At 43.6% G+C, this 22,622-nt stretch overlaps 1 protein-coding gene across 2 annotated transcripts; it reads left to right on the forward strand.

Moving 5' to 3' along the window:
• The first annotated feature begins 18 nt into the window (after nt 1-18).
• On the forward strand, nt 19-22,536 carry LOC110468745 (carbohydrate sulfotransferase 5). Of its 2 annotated transcripts, XM_077790694.1 has the most exons (13): nt 19-214; nt 662-809; nt 7,189-9,513; nt 10,390-10,777; nt 13,754-13,908; nt 14,250-14,998; nt 15,077-15,118; nt 15,331-15,389; nt 18,511-18,647; nt 18,898-19,155; nt 19,427-19,597; nt 20,556-20,858; nt 21,292-22,536. In XM_077790694.1, the coding sequence occupies exon 3, from the start codon at nt 7,218-7,220 to the stop codon at nt 8,397-8,399; it is 1,182 nt and encodes a 393-aa protein (XP_077646820.1). In that variant the 5' UTR covers nt 19-214; nt 662-809; nt 7,189-7,217; the 3' UTR covers nt 8,400-9,513; nt 10,390-10,777; nt 13,754-13,908; nt 14,250-14,998; nt 15,077-15,118; nt 15,331-15,389; nt 18,511-18,647; nt 18,898-19,155; nt 19,427-19,597; nt 20,556-20,858; nt 21,292-22,536. The 2 variants fall into 2 exon arrangements, 1 of the variants encoding a protein (XP_077646820.1); XR_013341971.1 differs by lacking the exons at nt 19-214; nt 662-809; nt 7,189-9,513; ... (3 more) ...; nt 15,077-15,118; nt 15,331-15,389 and adding an exon at nt 18,056-18,261 and having other exon boundaries at nt 18,511-19,155.
• The last annotated feature ends 86 nt before the right edge of the window (nt 22,537-22,622 follow it).

Below are 22,622 nucleotides of genomic sequence, written 5' to 3' on the forward strand. Positions count from 1 at the left end.
CCGCCGCGCCGGCCCACTCGTGCTGGGCGGGGCAGGCCAGCGGACCGCCTCTCCGGCCTGCGCCTTTGCCCGGGGATGCTTCGGGAGCGGGGCGGATCGGCTTCTTCTCGGGCTCCTCCCGCTGCCCCGACGCCTCGGCGGCCACGTCTGAAAGCGATTCATTGTCTCTTGTTGGCAGCTCCGAGCCACGGCGGTGGCGAGAGGCGGCGACAAGGTACGGGCAGCTGATATGGGTGGGGGTGCGATTATTCCAAAGGATTGGAAGTCCCGGTCAGGCCTTTTTTTTCCGGTCTCAAACAACGGTTCATTAAAGGAGATGTTTTTGATCGGGTTACACACGCCCCTGCTTGTGGCGGCGGACCAGCGCTAATACCAGTTGCGGCGGAGCCGATGTCGCACCGACAGAGTGCGACAGAAAGCTGTCGAAAATCAGCCTGGTTATTTTAGGTGGGTTTTTTTGAGGGTTAGGGGTTTTTTTTCCCCCTCTCTCTCCTTTCCTCTGCCCTACCCCCCCCCCCCTTTTTTTTTTTTTCCCTCCCTTTTCTTCCTTTTCCCTGGGTAACGTGGCTGATTCAGGTTAAGGTGGTTTCGTTTGTTGGAGTTAGATGAAAGAGTTTAGAGAACCCTTACCATTTTTCTGTTGTATCCTGCCTCTTTCTAGGTGAAAGTGACATGCAGATCGGAAGCATTTGTCAGTATTTCTTAGTTGCAACAGTTGCTTCAAGTGAGGCACACAGAGCGCACCTCTGCCCAATCGTCCTCGGACTGCTTGAATTTGAGGACGCTATTGAGCCAGTGCAGAGTCTCAAGTAAGTGAATAGCATTCAGTCACTGCGGGTGTCTCTTTGTCACGCCAGTTTTGCCGTGGTAAAAATTCGTAACAAAAGCTGCAACTAAGCAGACCTCATTTCTTGAACACCAGTAAAAGCACTTGAACACCAGCTGAAAGCACTTTGTGATCTTCAGCTGCAGTGCATAGAGAAATAGGTATAAAAGGGCTATGCTTTGACACTGCCATTTGCTTAGGTTGGACAACTTTATCTAACTCCAAAAATATTTTTAAATCTCCCAAAGGAAACTGTACCTTTTAGAAAAAGAACTTTAATGATCATATAACTAAATGTATGGTATGTTTCATTGTATTATAAAGTCTTTAACTGTGATGATTTCCTGGAAACAATTTTTCAACTCTCGTTTACCACTAGATTCTAAAAAGAAGTATTATTTCCAAAAGTTGAATTAACAGTATCACCTGAAATTCTAATATGATGTTATAATTCAGAATTACTAAAGTACATTTACTGTATTTTATTATTTTACTTGCAGTTTCATTATTCTATTAAAAAAAAATTAGGCTTATGAGTTTCACTAATTTAGTACTGGAAAGATTTTTAACTTTTAGGACTACCAGTGATTCTAGAACACACCCTCCAAAAAGCTTTTTCTTTACCCATTCAAATGCCAGTCTGTATATTGTTGACACAGTAAGCTTTTGCCTTATGAAGATGCGTGATTTCTAACTGCAGAAGAATACTGGAAAGTGATGTTTTGTCAGTGGGGTGACTTGCTGCAAAAATTACTAGTGATACTGGTGTGTGTTATTCTTTGACCAGCTTTGTCATGTTCCAGCATTTTACTTTTTTGAGTAGCAAACTATGTTTCTAACGTTAGTTCACAGAAGCCATTTTGGTGGCGATTGCATTGGTGCAATGTCTTATAGGTGAAGAATGCAGTGAGTAAATTTGATGAGGAAAACTAGATGATCTTTGCTGTGATCTTCAGGTCATCTTTGCTCTATTTAACATGCCATGAATAAATATTTTCCTATTAATTCTATAAAAATGCATGAAGACATTTACCTTTATCATTCTTTTTACAGTCAGTACCGCTGCATTTGGTGAATTTTAAGTACATAAGAGATAATTACATTAATCTCGTATGATTGCTCTGAAAGGTCAGCATACAGGAGAATCATTTTTGGGTAACAAAAGGTTGTGCACATAATCCAGCATTAGGTATTAATTTTTCAGTGGAAGAAATCAATCTGGGAAATCAACAGAATCATGGAACATTCTGAGCTGGAAGGGACCCACAGCTGAGTACATTATTTGAAGCAATTTCTGTGTAATCTGTAAGTTCTTTGACTTTAAAAATGCTGCACAAACTGTTTAAAATGAAAGTATGCTGGAAACTTCCTCAGACAGAAAATGGCCAGGGAAGACTTTGACAAAGACAGCTAAGATTCAGTTGCTCAGAAGTCATTGTAGGGGAGCAGGTATTTGTAATTCTTCACTCAAACATTTTTGCTTTAATCCAGGCTGGTTTTTTAGTCTTCCCACAAAAGACCCAGACTTATTTGTTCTAAGGGAGTATTTCATCCCAGCCTTTTGTCCAAAGCTCAGAGAGCGAGCGTGTTTCTTGACAGCCTCTAATATGAGGCACTCTTTCTGTCTTTCTACAGTCTTTTTAATATCCCAGAAAAAAAAAAATAGCAGTAGCAGTTCAATAATAGGGTCTTTTTTTAGCTATAAAGTTTGTTTTTGCTACTTTACTAAGTCTCTTCAGGTTGACTTCTGTGCTGAAAAGAAGTTACTAAGAAACTGTACTCCTTTCAGAGCTGACCTGAAAAGATCTGATTACTCGATTCCAACATTACATGACTTATGTGACAAACAAATAAAAGTCCCTGGAAGAAAGAGCTAAATGATCATCCAGTGGATATTTCTTTCTTTGTTTTCTGCCTTTCTGGATCTAAAAAGTGCTCATCTTAGAAATGAGAGCTTTTGGAATCAATATTACCACTGACTGTATTTTTACCCTGCTTGGTAAACTAGATAGCTTTCTGTAATGTATCTAGCAAGCAGATACTAGTGGCCCTGCAGCTCAGCAGTCTATCAGAGACAGTTTAAGTCATGAAGGAAATGATTGCTCTATTGGCCAGTTTGTATAATTAATTTCCTTTGGACAATACATAAGAATAGTTATTGTGGAACTGTGCCAGGGTTCATCTAGTCTAGAATCTTGTTTCCATTAGTAGCAGTTAGCAGGGAAGCCCAGGAACAGAGCTTGATTCTGTTTGGGACTGGCAACTAAACCATATAAGCTAATGTTTTTCAGATCACATTTGGAAAATTTTCATTGCCCTGTGAAGAGATGATTGTACACAAGAATTTGAGAGACTTCTGATTATTCTCTTTACTGCAGCTCTCCTTGAAGAAATGGTATCACCAAAGAAGTACTACTACTACCACAGAAAAGGAATAACAGTGTAACTGTTAGTAAAATAATTTACACCAAGGAGTATTCATTATTTACAGAAGCATATATTGTGATGCCACTGAGTGTTGCCGTACTTTGTGAGTCTCAGCTGAGAGATGTGAGAGGTGTAGGAGTGCTGTCTGCTGCAACTTGAGGCCTGTTACAGCCTGTTTTTCTGCTTCTTGTAGCTCCCTTGCCACTTGGAGTCAGTCTGATTTTGTCACTGAGATGGCAGCTGAAGTGGCAGTAATGCTAAAACATCTGGCCCCTCTGCTGCTTCTCCTTTCCCCCCCACCCCGTGTTTGCAGTTGGTGGGCATGCTATAGTCAGGCAGGTGCAGCTACGAGGAAGCACTTACGTGGAATAAAGCAGGATAAAAGGAGGTGTAACAAACACCAATTTTGCTTTCTGGAGGGGAGCTTGGGGTGGGCAGGTGGTGCCACTGAGCTGATGTTGTTGGAGGAGGGCACTAGCAGAAAGAGGCAATGCAAAGCAAGTCACAGACTAGTGTTTCAGTGTGCAGCTTCAGTGTGCAGTTTTGGCATATTGCACTTGTGTGCTGAAAGAGCAAGCTTGCTTAACAGCACCATCTGGCGATTCCTGCAATGGAATAGCTAGAGGATCAGAAGTAGCCTGTATTGCAAGGTTCTGTTCCTCACATTTGGAATTGTAGAAAAGACCTTTAAGATCATGAAGTCCAATTGTTAATCCAACAATACCAAGTCCACAACTAAGGCAATGATATAGTGTAATCATTGGAGATAGTTGTAGATTTATAAATATGTGTGTACATATATAGATCTGCAGCAACTCTTTGAGAAGGTTATTTTATGGGCTTTTCAACAACTGCTTTCTGCTTCAGCTAAAGTTCATCAAAAATCACAGAAGAGCTTGTTGAGTTAAAAAAATTGTACTTTAAGGGAGTGCAAGTTTAACCTGGGCTTAAAATCACCTTAACTGCAGAATGCAATTGCAAATGGTAAATGGTTGTTTACGTGAAAATAAAATTACACATGGCCAGCAAGCGAAGTGCAAAAATAAAGGGCACTGTTTGCAGAGAAGGTGGTATATTTGGCCTTATGCACTGGAAGGCACATAAGAGAATACTTTTACAGATGCTGCATTTTGTTGTGTAATTATGCTTTTTCTTTGGTGGTGTCTACATGTGTGTACATTCCTTAGAAACACTCCAACTTTTCCAAAAGGCAGAAAATTAATCTTAAATGTAGAAAACTGGTGTCTACTTAGTGCTTTACTTTGGTATTGCATTTTTTTTCTTGCAGTTTCTATCATATTGAAGTGTAGGGAAATACTTCAGCTATAGTCATTTTGTGTTATTTGTAGGGCTTGAGTCCGATTAGTTCAGATGCATATTGTGGACTAATACTCATGTTATGTGTTTTTTTCATTGGCACAGTATTGTGCCATTAAGTTAGAACAAGTGATGCTGCTGAGAGCAACAGTTTGGTGAATGCGTGTGAAATAAGAAATTAAGATCAGGTCTAGTTCCAGAAATACAGAGAAAAATATCCTTAACATTCTCTTTTCCTTTAGATGGAGAAAACTGGAAAAAATCCTCTACAGTAATGTAATCAAAGAACTATATACATTAAGAGGAGGCAATCGAAAGAGTTATTTACTTGCAGGTGGCATGTAATTGCTGAATGTGACCTGAAGCCATCCCTCCATTTCTTGTCAAAGAGGTGCTTCATGACTGGGACTAGTAACTGAATGCAGGGTAAAAAGAGCCGTAAAGGCACATGTTACCACAGCAGGGGAAAAAACCGTGTGATAGCTCTGCTGTGCTCACTTCCTGGATGACTTTTTAGTATTGTCTGCAACACTGCTTATGTGGGAACCGGAGCAAGGAGAGGTCTGAGAGAGTCAAGGCAAAAGTGAATGTAAAAAACAGGTTTTGGCTTTTATTCCTCTATCTCTCACACTCTGCTAATAACATGAAAATTGCAGTTAGTCTTGCAGCTCTGCCGCATGATTAGAGTGGAGCAACAGGTCTGAGTAGCTAGAGTAGAAACACATTAATTCTTTAAAAAGCGTAATTGAGTATCTGAAAGCTACATAATAAGTGAGACTGCAGGGAGCAGCAGAACGCAGTCTTAGTGTAGATAATGACTCACTTTTTGCATTCAAGAAAAAGATCCGAGATAGTTGTGTCTGGCTGACTTTCAGGCATAGAGTCTGTTTCCAGAAAAATCTTGCAATTAGCAAATGTAACTGTACCTTCACTTAGATTCTTAGATTCAGCTTAGATGCTTTCATCCCCTCTATTTGGTGAAGTATCAGTGCAGGCTGCTGGATTGCTGGTGATCCTCACAGCACAGAGAAAATTATAGATGCTTCTGGAGATATAATATGCAAAAATTCAGTATTTGAACACGGCAGATTTTATCTATGAACAATGCCCAAGCTGAATTAAACTATGGATTTATCTATCTGCTCTTGTGCCTGAGAGAAGCAAGTAGTGGACTGCTGAGGAGGAAGTTAAGTAATACATTAAGCCTTGTTTCTCGCATCGTGTCACTGCAATACAGGCATATACCATGGGCTATACACGGTTTAGGAAATTGCTAAGCCATTGGCTGTATCCTAATTTTTGCCTTTAACAGTCCTTGGAAGGTTTTTCTTCCATTACTTACTTTAAATAAATGTAATTATTGAAATTGTTGAAATCCTGTATACTTTTGCTGCTACGGAATTTTGAAGCAGAGTTTCACATTTTTAATATGCAGTGTACATAAAAGTTTTGTAATGGGTGATAATTTTTTCAATTTAATTTATTCTGTCAAATTAATATGTATCTGTTTACTAGTCTGCATTATTTTCTTTCAAGAGTTCAGAGTGTATTGAAAAATGTGTCTTTCACTGTAACAAGAAAAAAATTGTAATTGCAAATTGTAAATGCAGCTAGATAACAAATACATATATGTAGAACTTCTGAGATGATCTGCGTACAGGAGGAGTCTTACTTTCCTAAAACCTTGCCTGCTAACATTTACTGTCTGCTTACAAGTTGAATCTGCATGAGTGAGCACAAAAGGGTAGGTGCCAAAAACCTCTAGTAAAAAGCTGCGGGGAGTGCATGTATCTTGAACTTTGACTGCAAAGTAAAGCAGAAATCCACTTGGGGTTGACATGCCTAAGATTTTCTAGGAGTTATATGCAGACAAATCTAACTCCCAAACCGGTAATTCTTGAATGCAAACTCAGAGTATTCAGTCTTGGGGGTGTATACACTCCAGACCAAAGATACGTGTCAGCAGCTTTTTCATTTTATCATCTGTGGCCAGGTGTGGCTTCAGGTTGTGAGTTTTCATGCATCTTCTACCTTCTGCAGTTTGGAAAATAGAGGGTTGTGGACAAGCACCAATTGGTATAGCACCCTATGGCCACTGCAGGGTACAGCACGTGCATTAGATAAGATGATTTTTATTTCAGCACCCACGGCTACCAATGTTCGCATCCACTCCTTTTAGGGGATAGAAATCCTTGTAATGTTAAATTGAAACAGTAATACAGATGAGCAAGTCAGAATTTTTTTTTTCTTCTTTTTTTAGGGCAATGTTTACCAGTATTCAAGTTGAGGGCCTTGTGTATTTTGTAGTTTTGGTTTGCCTTTTTTCCAAGGGTTGAGCTGCATCAGCCCAAGGTTTTCTTTAACATTGAACATTTATTTATTTGCTTATTGCTGCACTGATCTTACTGTCACACATTACTTCCTTTTCTTTTCCCAACAGCTGTCACCTGCAGTGATCGACCCCAAGTGCAACTGATTAAGGAAGCACTTAATGCCACATATGTACATTCACATTTGAAGAAAGGTTTTAACTAATGCAAGAATTTGTATTGTCTAAGTTGTATTGTTATTGTGCCAGAGGAGCAATGGTTCACTAGTATTTCCCTTCTCTTTTTCAGCTTTTTTTCATCACCCTTCCTTGGTCAGAATGGCAAGGATTCGGATTCCTAGCACAATTGTTATAATTTTTGTTACGGTTCAAACTGGATTCTTACTCTTCATGTATGCCCGGTACAGTAGCTTCATGCCTCAGTCTGAGGAGAAACCATCACAAGTCCACATACTTATTCTGTCCTCTTGGCGGTCAGGATCTTCTTTTGTCGGTCAACTTTTCAGCCAACACCCCAGTGTCTTCTACCTGATGGAACCTGCATGGCACGTGTGGGTTACAATGTACCAGAACAGTGCCAAAGTCTTACACATGGCAGTGCGGGACTTAGTCAGGTCGGTCTTTCTGTGTGACATGTCTGTGTTTGATGCTTACATGCCTTGGAAAAGAAACTTATCCGATCTTTTCCAGTGGGCAGCCAGTCGGGCTCTTTGTTCAGCTCCTGCATGTGACTCTTTTCAACGTACTGACATAACCAGTGAATTAGCATGCAAGACTCTTTGTGGACGGTATCCATTCAGCAAGGTGGAGGAAGCCTGTAAAACTTACAGCCATGTTGTCATCAAGGAAGTTAGATTCTTTGACTTGAAGGTCCTGTACCCCCTCCTCACTGACCCGTCCCTGAATCTCAAAATTATTCACCTGGTCCGTGACCCCAGGGCAGTCGTTAAGTCACGGGAGCAATCAGTCAAAGCATTAGCCCGTGACAATGGAATTGTCTTGAGTACCAATGGCACTAAAGTGGAAGATAGTAAATACAAAGTAATGCAAGAGGTTTGTAGAAGTCATGTTCAGATTTATGAAACAGCTACTCTAAAACCACCTAATTTCCTGAAAGATCGCTATTTAATGGTCCGTTTTGAAGATCTTGTAAGAGATCCGTTATCAGAAATCTCAGAAATGTATAAATTTGCGGATCTTAGTTTGACTCCCAGGCTCAAAAGCTGGATCTATAATATCACACATGGACAGGGACCGGGGAAAAAAAAAGAGGCCTTCAAAATAACATCTCGAGATGCAGTTAGTGTTTCACAGGCCTGGAGAAATGTTCTTTCCTTTCAGAAAGTTAAGAAAATACAGGAAGTTTGCAAAGGTGCTATAAACATTCTTGGTTATCAGCTGGTGGATTCAGAAAAAGAACAAAGAGATCTGACATTGGATTTGGTGTTGCCAAGACGACAAAATCAATTCAGTTGGTCATCATTTAATCCAAAGAACTGAGACATTTTTGAGAGATCTGGGGAGGTGGGGCAAGGTAGTTGTTTGAATATTTCTATACCCTGCAGCATATAGTAATTGGAAAATCCTGGGCTGATGACTTTATCTTTTCGTCTACTCCTTTTCTGATAATGTAAGAAGGTTTTTTTTTGGTGAGTTTTTTACATATTAAAAAAAAGGCAGCAAGATGCTTGTCAGCCTGTTACTATGCTGCTCACAGCATTGTTTTAAGAATATAATTTAAGCACTTTCTGTTAAAAGATGGATTCTCAGAGATGTCTTTGTTTATTGGAAATAGTTCTCTTTTTTAAAATTCTTTAAGTATTTAAGAATCACAGTTCTTTATTTGTATATATGGAACAAAGTATATACTAAATTCCTTCTTGACTTATTTCTTTAAAGTTGTTTTGCAGTGGTATATGTTTTTTCCAGATTTCTTTTGATGTTTTAAATTTTAATATGTAAGTTTTCCAAAAGGTGGGACAACTGCAGCAGCTGTCTTGTAAAAGCCTTAAATGGGAACTTCATTTATTGATAGATTTCATAGTGGTTTCCTTGGAATGGCAATGTTTACAATCAGATAGTTGAATGTGGTGTTTGCTTGGAGTGCAAAAACTTGAAGAAACTGAAGAAGCTTTCAGTGGAGTCACAGTGGAAATAGCGTTTTAATGCTGTCCCTGTTGTGTTCTAATACTGTGACACAGAATAAGTGCACACTTGCTCCTGCCACACACTCCATACCGTTAGCCTCTCCCTTTAGAACGACAAGTAATTTATGAAGGTTACTGAGAAATTTAGTAAGCCTTGAAAGTTTACCTATTGATTATATTGCTGCATGGAAGTGATCCGTTCAACCAGCTTTGATAGCAGAGACCAGAGGCAGATGCTCGTGTACGGTTAATATTCAGTGCCGCGCCCGAGAAACCCATGGGGCACCAGTGAACCCTAAAACACCGCGCGGGCTCAGAGGCTCGGAATGAGCGCACGCGGGGGCCGGGGAGACGCCGCACGTGCGGCTGGCGGCTGTCACCAGCCGCAGGGCACCGCCGCTGAGAATGCAGCGCACACTTGGCGGTTTTGAGACGTCGCCGGTGCCAGCTGCTGACCAGAACTCCAGGTAAGAAACCTGCGGTGGCGCTTTCCGTGGCTGCGCGCTGCCTCACGCTGCTACCGCTACTTGAAGGTGAGCGGTGAACGGGCGACTGCGTGGCCAGTCCAGGGGAAGACCCGAGGAGGGCGACGGTGCCTGTGGGGGGCGGCCGGGCTGGCGGGGTCTGCGGCAGAAGCACCGAGTGGCGGGGGCTGCCGACGGATGGAGCGGTGCAGGCGGCAGTGCTGTGCGGGAGCGGGCAGCGGGACTTTCCCGGGGATGGCGCCGGGCGGGAGCGAGTGGCACGGTCTGTCCGGAGCCGCCCCGTTGCGCGGTGCAGGCGCGGTCCCGACGGAGGAACAGAGCGAGCAAGGGTGCGCTTCACCACACGCCGGGAGCTGCGGTCCAGGGGACGGTGCGGGCAGCTTTGCTCTGGGAAAAATCCTGTGCTATTCGGACTTGGAGGAGGCAGAAGGCCACTCGGGGTCACAGGCCCCTGGGCACGTGTGCTGCACCTTTTCCCTGTGAAACCAAACATACCCTCCCTGTGCATTGTCTGTTCGCAGGAGGCGTGCGGCACTCCAAGGGCATCAAGAGTTCTTGGTGTCGGCAGCTGCGGTCTCTCAGGAATAGGTCACTGTCCGCAGTTTTGGGGGCAGAATCCCAGTTTTGGCCACGGGCACAGAGAGAGGACATACGATTAATTTCCTTGGAAAGTAAAGTCTAGCACACCACTGTTTAGAGGGTAGACCTAGGGCTTTGTAGGGGAGGGAACTCCCCACAGCAGCTTTCTTCACCTCATCCTCCACTCCACGGTGTAGCAGTTCCCCGTGTGACCTTTTAGAGGGTTACCCGGGAAGGAAATTCAGGGAAGTGATACAAAGTTTTTTGTGTAACTGACAGCTTGTAAAGGTGCGGGTGTTGGAGTAGTGGCTGCTGCTGCCTAAAATCTGTCCCCCACAACCCTCTCCTGTGGAAAAGCAAGTTGAGATAACCTTCAGGCAACGCAATCAGACCCTCACTCAACACTCACTGCAGCTGGCTCAGCGATAAAGGCAAGAAAAGCGAGGTAAAATAAGAGACTGACCACGTAGAGGAGACAGCTGGAGAAGGGGAAGGGGTGGCGGGCGGAGCTAAGGGTTGGGCAGAGGGGTTTGGTCTCCAGGGAAAGAGGGGTGGCCACCAAGGATACCAATCCAGTGAGAGGACAGGGAAAGGAGAAAGCAGGGGAAGTTAGAGGCGAAGTTGCGGCGCGGAAGCCCGAATGGGAGACTGTTTTTCTCCCCAGGAGGTGAGTATGGTGAGTAGTTACTGCCGTTGCCAGGGCCGAGGACTTGGGAATTGACTGAAGCGGGAGAGTTCATGGGATGCTACAAGCTTGTTGAACCCCTGCGCAGCTGGACGCGCCTCAGTGGAACACGCACGTTAAAGACGAAAAAACCGGGGAGCTCTCTCTTTCTTTCTGGTCGGTGCGGAGGTGGCGGGCCCCGGCCCCCCGTCTCAGCCAGGCCGGTCCGGGCGGTCCTGCTGCGGGCCGGGCCCCTTCTCCCCTCCCCGTGCCGCCCGCCGGCCCCCGTCGGCTCCGGCTGGGCCCCAGCAGCTGCCGGGCGGGAAGGCGGGGGACGCTGCGGAGCCCTCGAGTAAGAGGAAAAAACAAAATGCAAGCATGCAAAAGAATAACATTTTAAAGTCAATAAAGAAGTTAAGTCCCAAATGGGAGGGAGGAGGAGATGCCTTGCTTTTAGCGCTAAAATCCTCTTATGAGTTATAAAAAAAGACTTCTCCCATATAACACATGAAGCTATAAGAAGATGAAAGTGTTCGAATTAATATCAAACAAAAGCCTCCATGCTAAGATAAGTGTTAAAATAACTGTAATCCCATAAGAAGTTTAAACAGAAAAAGGATGAAAAGTAGTCCTGTGCTTCTCCAAAAAGAAAAAGATTTGTTACTAGAGATAAAAATAATTTTAGAGATAGGTGATAAAAACTTTTGCCTTTAAACAGCTCATCTTTAAAACAATCCCCCATAAGTAAACATAGCCCATCAAGAAGCTGTGGGAAAGCTTGTAAAAATTAAAAAAACTTCACTATAGCAGAATTCCCCAAACAACTGTTATTCGTAACGAAATTAGGCACCACAAGAAAACTCTTTTTTTCCTCCTTAACAACACAGCCTTCTCTCCCTAAGTAAACTGAAAAAAAACTATTTAAAAAGTAATAAACTGACTACAAATCTTACCTTTAGTTTCTTTATATTATCAGTGGGAAAGAAAAAGTTGTGGGGTAAGAGAAGTGTTCTGAAAAGTTTGTTTTAGTTCTTACTATTTTTTTTCTTCTAGTTCCTTTTAATAAAATTTTCTTTATACCTGTTTAAAGTTTTAAATCTACTTTACTTTTTTTCCTATCTCCCAGCAAGAAGTGAGTGTTTTAGTAATTAACCAACACCAAACCCGCCACACCCGGGCCCACCTGCGCGGGGAGCTGTTGCTCCAGAGGCGTTAATGAAGCTATCCCTACTGTCCTTCTAGGAGCCCAGGACCATCCACCAGGGCCTGGGGAGCAGCCGGACGCGTCTGTTCACAGAGCATCCTTTTAAGAAAATGCCGAGGGAAAAGCCCCCTTACCGAGGGGCAGCACCTGAACCGGCAGGGCAGAGTGTGGGGTTCCAGGGGAGAGCTTTCCAATTTCCACTTTCATTGTGTCAATTCCTCCCTAGAGTCCTCGGTCCTTCCGCAGCACCTCCAGAAAACAGAGGGGTTATTAGGGGAAAAGGGGTTTACATTGAGGGAAAAAGCTTCCTTTTCCATTATTTCTTGTGCTTAAATTGTGAGAGAATCCCCTCCTCTTGCAATTTTAATGGTCTCAATTGAAAGAATTCCTGCCTCTTTTATGCTGCTAGGAGTGTTAATTGACACCCTAAATAATTTTTCATTATTTTCCACTTTAAATAGAAGTGGACAACCTTGGCAGTGCTTTCTTATGGGTTTGAATTAAGGGTCATTGCCCCTTTTTTTGTTGTCCTAAGGCTTAAATTGAGGGGGAAGCCAGCTGTCCCTACTTTGTTTCATCACTGGAGAGATTTAAAGTGAGCAACATCCCTCTTTTCCCAATATTTTAGGGGTTTAAATTAAAGGACAGGAGCGATTTATTTGCCATTGTATCAGTTTAAGTGGAGGCAACTGCCTAATTTCCTCTTTTTAAGGGGTTCACCTGATGGAAGCTCTGTCTTTTTCAGCATTTTAAGGGATTAACACTACATTTTAGGGCACTTCTATGTGTGCCCTGGGAATAAATATCTCAGACAAGGGCAAGCCAGGCCTGTACTTAACCCTAATGCTGCCCAGGAGTCTATTAATTTTCTTATTTTTATTTATAATATAGATAGCCCTAATTAGAGATACCAAGGAGACTTGGACCATTCATGTCATTATTGTTCTCCACCCTACTTAATCACATGTGGAGTACTACTTACTAATCATTAAGGAATAATTATATAAGTTAGCAACAAGTTATCCAACTTACCTAGCTATGCTGCCTAAACACAAAGTTTTATTTCTTACAGGTTTTCTGCCCTTTTGCTTAAAGCAGCTGAAGCAAAAAAAAAAAAAAAAAAAAAAAAAAAAAAAAAAAAAAAAAAAAAAAAAAATCATTATTATTTCCCTGAAAATCAAGCCCTTTACTCCCCTCAAACATCTGAAGCTCCTCTGAGGGCTTTTATACCTTGTGGGATTTGTCGTCTCCCTTTTCCTGGATATTGTGGGAACGAGAGGTGGGCCCAATCAGGGGTATATTAACCTCAGGTTTTGCTAAGGGGCTTCATCCCCTCTTTGGGAGCTACTGGGGTAAGAAGTCTCCTCTCATTTCAGTGAAGTGGGTCTTTCAGCTTATTTCAGCTTGTTTTTAGCAAGTGTTTTTGGGCATGTGAAGTAACAGGGGTTTTAAAGAATATAGAATTGTGTTCTTCAAAGAATACAGGGGTATATTAACCCCAGGTTTTGCTAAGGGGCTTCATTCCCTCTTTGGGAACCACTGGGGTAAGAGGTTTCCTCTCATTTCAGTGAAGAGGATCTTTCAGCTAATTTCAGCTTGTTTTCAGCAGGTGCTTTTGGGCACCTGAAGTAACAGGGGCTTTGAACCTACTGTGAGGAATACAGAATTGGACACAGGGAGTATTTAAATTCATGATTTTGGGTTGTGTGTTCAGGGGTGATAAGGTGCTTTTTTATGTTTTTTTTTTTTGTTTGTTTGTTTGTTTTTTTTACTAGGAGCACAGCTTCCTGTATCTCCAGGCTGTGTCAAGTGTGACACTTCAGATTTTTTCAGCAGCTTCATCATGTTACAAGAGGGATCTGCTCTGTGTTGAAGATCATGTTTGAGATTGAGGCTTCAGATGAGTAAAGTTGAGGATTATGACTAGAGGGTAAGTAGGTGTCTTGTTAAGAGTTATGGGGGGTGGTTTGAAGGCAGCAGGGTGATAAATGGTGTCTATTTGAGGACCCCCCAAGGTTTTTCACAGGCGTAGCAGAGGCATTCATGTATCTTGCACCACCCCAGCTCATCTACTGCACTCACAGAAATACCTTGTAACTTTGGCTCTCTCTAAACAAGGTGCTAGTCATAACAGCTATAGCCTCAGACTCGGAATGAAGCTGGAGCCTTGAGGACCTAGGTATACTTAGGAGATGTCAAGTAGCTGACTCGCTGGGATTTGGCCTGCATAACACTAGAATCATGCATTGATTTTTGTGTTCTTTATTGTAGCTCACTAAGAGGATAACCGGCAATCATGGGGCATTCTGAGGCCGACTCATTTCAGGGCCAACATGGATTCATGTTGCCAGTCATTTTAAAGATAAGTCGGGGCCACAGCCTGGAGGTGGGAGTAGTGGCCTCCTTCTGCACCCGATGGGGATTTGCATCCCCAGATATGTTCAAGATAAGTCAAGGGCTACAACCCACAGAGGGGATGGAAGAGAGGTGCCAGGTTGGGACTCCCCAGGAGGGGTTTTTGAGTTAGTTTTGGAGATGGGGATGTCCAAGAATCATCCCCTTAGGCCACCTAAAGGGAAAGTGTCTGTTTTGATCTCAGTGCTGAGATACACAGGGCAGAGCAGTTCCAGTGTGTGTCTTGTCACTTGTCTCTGGTGCATTCTGTGGTGTTTGGGTCTCTCGGTCCTTGCAGACATTCTTCTCATTGAAAGCTCTCTCTCCCTGTCCTGTCCCCTGGTTTGTCAGGTCCTGTCCTGTGTCACGGGTGTCTGCACATATTTGTCCCACAGCTGCTCTGCCCTGCTGCATAGCCTGTAATAGCACAAGTCCTGGGGGCTTGAAATTGGTAATGCGGGGTGTAGTTGGGCTCTAGATTGTATGGGGAGATTGACATAACATGTTTGGTGCTGTTAAGTTGTCCTGCAGCCATTTGACACTAGTCCTAACTTCCTTTCAGATGCAGACAGTTCAAATCTGTGGCAGAGAGCCCCAGTCCTGGGTGAGGGTGTTGCCATGAGCAGGTCAGTCACTGTTTACATTTGCAGGGGAAGCCTCAATGGTGACCATGTTACAGCAGTGTTCTTTGCCTTTATTTTTAGGAGGTCCAGGCAGATAGCAGCAGTCAAGGCCCATTGTGCTAGGTGAGCAAAGGACAGAAGCAGTTGTTCTTGCTCAGGTTTCAGTTTTTGGTGCAACTGTAAGCATCCTTTCTTGTTTTTGTGCTTTAGGGATCCATCTCAGAGTGCACATACCTCTGTCACCATCTGGCTGATGGACTGGGTTTCCTGCGCTTATGAGCCCTCTGGAAGTATTGCTGGACTCTGTGATGAAGCCTAAAAATTTTGTATTTCAGGGTCCCATCCTGGCAATGTTACTACGCGAGTGCGTAGTGTTTGTTTTGGTGGGCTTGAGGTAGGTGTCCTGTAGTTAATTATTGCCGTTTTTTTCAATATTGATGATTGTATTCTTGTTTATTATATTATAGGGGTTTTAATCATTTGGCGTATTTGATTGCTGTGTATGTTTTATAGTTGCTGAGAATTTGGGAGTTATTGTTTATGGTTACATTTATCTTTTGGCGACGTGTTTATTTCTAGGTGGTGTTTGTGTTTTGATGGTTTGAGGCAATTTTTGTTTATTGAGTTAGGAATAATTATTTTGTTGTTAATATATATTTTTTTGTAGTTTGATGTATTTGGTTGTTGTTTTTTATTAGTTTTATTTTTGGGAACATGGGTATTTCCCTGGTGGATCTCTTTAGGTATTTATTTTATTTGGGTGGTGATTCTTTTGTTCCTTTGTTTATAGAGCATTGGGTTCTCTTTATGAGTTAGTGTAGTGGTAGAGTTTTGGTTATTTTTTTAGAAATGTTCAGGGTCTCTTGTATGGTTTGGAGCATGGTAAGTTAGTTGGCTTTCTTTTTTTTCTTTTTAGTGTTTTTTGTGATTTGCTGTGTGGGTTTCTATAGGTCTTATTTTAAAATGTTTGTTTCATTTTTGTGATGTGATAAGAACTGCTAGTGAAAGGAGTGTAGTGCGGGTTTTTTTGCTGGTAGTTGGTTGGCTGGTGGGGCCTTTCTGAATTTTTTGGATGGTATTGGTGGGAATTTGATGCTGTTTGTTTTGGCATTTTATTTTTAGGAATTGGATTATAACTGCAAAGTTTTAACTGTAACTCTAATGAAACAAAACAAATGCATAAACATGAAAATAGGAATATAAAACTTCAATTTGAAATATAAACAGAAAACATATAAATAAAACATGTAACATAAATAATGTTATCCATTACTATTAGCTATTATAGTGTTTGATATAGAGTATTTTCTATGTTTATATACACATAAATATAGATTATAAATATAAATATCCATATAGAAATGTATAATTAATACATGTGGATATATAAATATTACAAAATAATAGGAATCAACACAGTACATAATGCATATTTTACTGTATATGTCTTATTATAACACATTACGTCGTAAATATTATATATCGAAATATAGTACCTCAATTTATTGTGATAGAATAGATAAGTACTTGTAAAAATCAAAAATAGAAATATAGAAATATTTAAATATAGTTTAAAATAAAGGGGATTTTTATTTTCTATTTGGTAGTAGGTAGGGGTTTTATTATAAAAATTATAAATATAAATAAAATTAGAAATCTATGTATAGAAATATATCTTAAATACGTTAAGATCTATATAAAAATTCAAAGGTAAGTAAATATAAGTATTAGCAGTATGTAAGAAATAGAAATTAAATAATTATCTATCTTGCTACCTTATATATGTATAATTTATATTTATAAATACATCAATGTAAAGTAGAAATTCAAATGTGACTATAATGATGAAAAAATATATAAATATTCAAGTATCGTTTAAAGAAAGGGCTTTTTTTTGTTTTTATTTGGTTATAGGCAGGGTTTTAATGGAAAAAATATGAATATACATTTTATTTGGATGTCATTCTAAATATGGAAATATATAATCAATGTATGCAGGTGTATATATAAAAATATAAAATAGAAATAAAAATAAGTATTGGGAAGAGATAGACTATAAATAACACCATACATCAATCTACATTTAAAATGTACATTTGAATATAAATGCCAAAAATAGAGATGAATTTAAACACAGTATAAAAGAAAGGGTTTTTTTTTTTTAAGATTTTTACTTTATAGAGGCAGAGGTTTATTTTAAACAATATAAGCCTTTTAGAAATAAAAATATAACTATAGAAATATGTAAGCAATGTATCAAGGTATGTATAAAAATATAAATGTAATAAAAAAGAATAGGAATAAATGTAAAAATTTATAAAAATACAATTTTACATCAGTATCCATTACAAATCCGAATGTGAATATAAATCTGAAAAATATAAAAATAAACTCTATTGAAATGCAGTTTAAGAGGAAAGGTTTTTTCTTTCGGTTCCTGCCGGGTCAGAGGCAGGTTTTTTGTTCCGTTCTTTTCCGCGCGGATGCGTTGGGTCATTCGCTGCCGACGGCGCAGTGCTGCCTCCTTGTGGGCAGAGGCGGTACTGCAGCCCGCCGCCCGCGGCCGCCATCTTGGGAGTGGCTTGGCGCGGACTCGCTTGACCTTGTCAAGAGGGCGCGAAAACGAGGACATTGAAATTCGAGGACTCATGTCTGTTTTTTACACTGCCTGAATTGCCCGCACCGCCGGCGCCCCGTGACGGGATTTTTCGCGGCAGTTCCGGTGCCGTGCACACGGACTGCGGGGTCAGCAGCACCGCGAGCGTGTGGGTTTTTGGCGGGAGCCGACAGGCATCGGCAAAAACGCCTGTCACTATCAAGGTCCCCACGGGCCGCCATCTTGTCGCGGACTCGCTTGACAAGTGCTGCCGCCTTGTGGACAGAGGGTGGTACTGCAGCCCCCCAGCCAGCGCCCGGCCAAACCACCGAGACGGGGCGGGAGGGGCGAGCGGCGGGAGCGAGCGGCGAGCGGGGCGGTGTCTGTGAGTGAGGGGAGGGCTGAAGGCGGCGAGGAGGGCGGTGGCGAGGGCGGCCCAGCGGGGCCGGTGCCGGCGGGCGGCGGGAGCGCGGTCGCAGCGCTCCCGGGCCGCGGCCGAGCGGCATCGGAGCAGGGCTGCGCCCCCTTCCCGGCCCCGCGCCCCTCTCCAGACGCCGGGAGCGGCCGCGTGCCGGAAAATGCCGCCGGGGCGGCGGAGCGGGGCCCTGGCTCTGCCCGCCCCTCCTGCCGCCCTCCTTGAAATGGTTCGAGGCATTATGGATTTATTGAGGTAGGAATAATTATGTTGTTGTTGTTAATTTAATGTGGGTGGTTTTTTTGTTTGTTTATTTTTGTCGTTTGATGTATTTGGTTTGTAGAGCAGGAACTGTAGACAGAATCCCGCAGCAGTATGGAACTTGTCCTCCTAAAACCCGCCCGGCTTCCAACCACTTTCAGCACGTGGTCTTCCTTAGCAGCACATGGTTCCCCCACACTTGGGAGCCGGTTAACTTACTTTTCTCTCCACCTTTGCTGACAGGTCCTGCTGAAGCTGAGGACAAAGCCCTACCCCTACCCCTACACGGACAAGGCAGCAGACCTGATTCAGGAAGGCAGCGTGCTCCCGGTTGCTACTGGACTCTGATAACATCAGCATCCCCGTCTCTCACATTGATGGTATGTGGTAACCCCTTAAGAACAGAATTCCACGACTTGGGACTGACTACCTTTTCTAAACCTAAGCAGCAAACTGGGGATGGATAACACTAGAAATCCTGTTATGTAAGGATCTCCAGGATTCAGCTCTCCATGTGTCCTTGGTATCAGAAGTTGGAATTGCAGAGTTGCCACTTTACCCCCAAATGTAATTTTTGATGTGGTTGTGCCACTTTAACAGTATTTGAAATCTCTCTTTGTGCTCTTGCAGCAGCATTTTCGAACGACAATGGACATTCAGTCCTTCTGCCCGGAGCTGTTCACAGAATCAAGGAATCCCAGAAGGGCTTGGATGGGAAGGCACCTTTTTTTAAAGCTCGTCCCGTTCCACACCCTGCCATGGGCAGGGACACCTTCCACCATCCCAGGGTGCTCTAAGCCCTGTCCAGCCTGGCCTTGGACACTTCCAGGGATCCGGGGGCAGGCACAGCTTCTGTGGGCAACCTGTGCTGGACAGCAGCTTTGAAAGGCAGAGTGAAGAACAGCTGTGATTTTTGTGCTGCCCCTAACATTGTATTGTCTGGCAAATGTGTCTTTGGGTTTTTTGTTTGGTTTTTTTTTTTTTTGGGGGGGGGCGGGGAGTTTTTTGTTTGTCTTGTTTGTTTTTTTTTTTTTTATTTTATTTTTTTTATTTTGGGAACTAAAAAGATACCTTGTGTTCTTGGAATGTTGCATTCTACCTCTGTTGTTTTCCCAGTTAGTCTGGATCCTCTGCTTACATTTTTTCCGTCACTTATTAGATGTCGTGGATATGCTGGCTGTTCTGATGGAGAGCAGTGATGGCTTAGATGAAGAAATCGGGTTCCTTTTAAATGAAGATGTGATTATCCAAACATTTCCTTTCAGTGCTGTTGTCCCTGCTGCATTAGAAGCCAGGAATATGCTGTTGCTTCAGTCTGAAAACAGAACAGGTACAGGGTTTTTTTTATGTTTTATGTGTCATTTCTAGCAGTGGAGTGAAAGTGGCATCATTTCTACCCTCTTGTTATAACTTTTTACCATTTATAATCTTTTACGTTGAGACATTTTATTATCTTCCCTGCAAGCAGAAGGAGGTGCAGATTCACGGTGCTTTGTGCTCAAGAGGGGCATTGTAGCTATGTAGGTGCTTCTGCCCTTTTTCCCTGACCCTAAAGAGAAGGGACACTGTGCCTGCATGGACAGTCTTGGCCTGGAAGTAGTTGGCCTCAGTAACACAGCGTTTTAAGGGCAGAGCGTGGCGATCAGGAGAGGAAGGTGGTTCCCGTGCCTGTAGGCAGCTCTTCCCGAGATCAGGGAGAGGGGACTGCATTCTTAAGTAGGAAATGGATGCGTTTCCCAAAGAAAACTTCAGAAATTAAGCTCCAGGGGCAAATACTGTGAGGTTCTACCACCTCCTTGAGGACAGCGTTAAAATCACAGGGGCATCAGCAGGGCTTGGAGCAGGACTGGCCAACCCCAGAGCACCTCACGAAGCCCTCTGTGTGTATGTGGCAGTCGAGTAGCACCTGGGGGGTACTGAAAGTCCCAGTTCTGACAGAAAATTCTGTTTAATTTGTACATGTTGGCTGGGTGTGCCCCCCCAGTACAGCCAGGGTCTTCTCTGAGGCGGTGCCTGGCAGGGTCTCTCCCTGTTAAGGGCCGGGCGTGTTTTTGGCACAACACAGTGAAGGTGGATTATTTGCTTCAGCAAGAGCTGATGATGTCTGGAGGGTTTTTCAGGTACCTCAGCGGCCAGAAGCACGTGTCTAGGTCACTAGGAACACTTTTTGATCTCGTTCAGTTCTTTTCTGCATGAGGCTCTGTGGGCTGCTGGCAAGGCCCAAAGTAAGGAAGGTTGCCCCAGTGTCCGTGCTCATGTCAATAGTTTAATTTATTTGGCTTTTCTAGGAGCAGACGTCGTGGAGGACCTTGGTGCTGTTTTCACTGGCCTCCTGCACTCTCCGAGAGAACCCCTTGCTCCCTGCGTGACGTTCCAGCTCTGTGACAAAGGTCCCGAGTCCCTGAAAGCTGCTAAGTATCCTCAGCTCTACCAGTTTAACTGATACTATAGACTCTGGATGCCCAAGCAGTCCCAGGAGCCTGTGGTATGGAATCCCTGAAGTCACTGAATTCTTGAGCCAGTATTCCTGTAAAATCCTCGTAGTCGACAGAGGTTACATTTCCATCAGAAACAGCGTTTTTATTGAGGAGGTAATTCTGCATCTCTTGTTGGTCGTGCTGGGGACACACGTTTGCTCCAGGGCTTTTCTCTGATGGCACAAGAGGTCTCTGTGGTGTTTGGGAGGCGATGCCAGGGCTCAGGACTCATACAGAGACTCCTCAGCAGGCACAGCAAAGCCTGGTGTGCGCTGTGGCCTCTGTTTACAGCACCCGGAGTTCCCCCGGGTGGGTGGAGGATCACAGGCCCCATGGCTGGGTTTGTTGAGTTTTTCTCAGCTCAGCAGTGTGAACACTCCAGATGCCCCTGGGGACACTGCTGGGCAGCTCTGTTCTAGCAGGACTGCACGCCTGTGCTCCCAGAGCTTCAGTTCAGAGCTCATCTCAAAACAAAGGTGGCTGAAGAGATTTTTGTTTCATACTCATCACTGTTTTTCTCTTATGCTTTTTGTTTGGCTTTAAACAGTTTGAAAACCACAAGGAGGTAAGCCAAGAGCCTCCTGTGGCACCGGATTCTGTATTTGCCACTTTGCTGAAGGGAGCCTGGGAGAGAGGAAGCAGTACCTTCCTGGAAGATGGTGTTCAGACAAAGTGGAGAGACTTGGCTTCCCGGCTCCCCCCACCTGAGCAGCTTTTGCTGGGAGTAAAGCACGTGCTGCTGTACCCGAAATCCACAGTGGAGAACTTCAGCAGATAATACTGTAGTTATGCTTGTTTTACTTTGTGGCACAAGTTACAAATGACTTGGCTGCTAAAACTTAGGTTCCAGTTCTTTTTCCTCGACTCAGCTCCAAGGGTACGCAGCACCGTACAAAACTGCACCTAATTTGTAAACAAACGTCATTTGTTCTGATTATTGAAGCCGGGCTTTATTCAGTTGAATCCCGAGTGTGTGCTGCGCCCAGGTCCTTTGTACAAATAGGGTATGGAGGGTGGGGGAACCAGAACTGCACATTCCTTGTGATATGTATGGGATTTTGGGGGGGTTAAATAAAAAGGAGATGCAAAATGAGGGAATTGCTTTTAGATGTAACTATTCTTGTCCTAAAGGAGCAAGTGTGTGTGTTTTTAAAAAGCCGCAAGCCTTTTAGGGGCTGCAATTTGTGTGCAGTGGAATGAGGTGCCCTGAGGAAATGTGTGAGCCGGAGGGAGCCGAGCTGTGGGAATGGGCGAATGGAGGCGGGTACGGGCGAGAATAGCCGAGCGTGGCCGAAAGCAGCCGAAAGGGCCCGAGGAGGCGAGCGGAGCCGAGCTTTGCCGAGTTCAGCCGAGGCGAGCCGAGCTTTGCCGAAGAGGCGAATCGAGGCGAATGCGGCCGGAAATAGCCGAGCGTGGCCGAAAGTAGCCGAAGCTGGCCGAGGAGCCGAGTCCAGCCGAACGGAGCCGAGCTCTGCCGAGCGCAGCATCCCGGGCAGGGCGGGGCTGAGCCGGGGCGGAGCCGGGGCGCCGGGAGGATCCCCTCCTGTCCCTCTCTCTACCGCTCCATCCTCCTGCCCGTGTTCAGTTACCTCTCTTTCCCCCGTTTCCGTGTCCCCCCCAAACCCGGCTCCTTCCTATCCTGTCCCTGCCCCGCTACTCCGTTCCATTCCCCCTCTCTCCCTCCTCTGTGCCCCGTCCCTCTTCCCTCCCCTGCCGGCCTTTAAATCCGAATTATAAATCCGAATGTGAATATAAATATGAAAAATACAAAAATAAAATACATTGAAATGCAGTTTAAAAGAAAAGGTTTTTTCTTTTGGTTCTTGTTGGGTTAGAGGCAGGGTTTTTTTTTTTTTTGTTGGCGTTCTTTTCCGCGCG

Source organism: Lonchura striata, unplaced genomic scaffold (genome assembly GCF_046129695.1).
Source record: "Lonchura striata isolate bLonStr1 unplaced genomic scaffold, bLonStr1.mat Scaffold_232, whole genome shotgun sequence".
Taxonomy (NCBI): Eukaryota; Metazoa; Chordata; class Aves; order Passeriformes; family Estrildidae; genus Lonchura; species Lonchura striata.

Coding starts and splice junctions, on each gene's coding strand:
- LOC110468745 (XM_077790694.1), top strand. CDS start 7,218: ATGGCAAGGATTCGGATTCCTAGCACAATTGTTATAATTTTTGTTACG.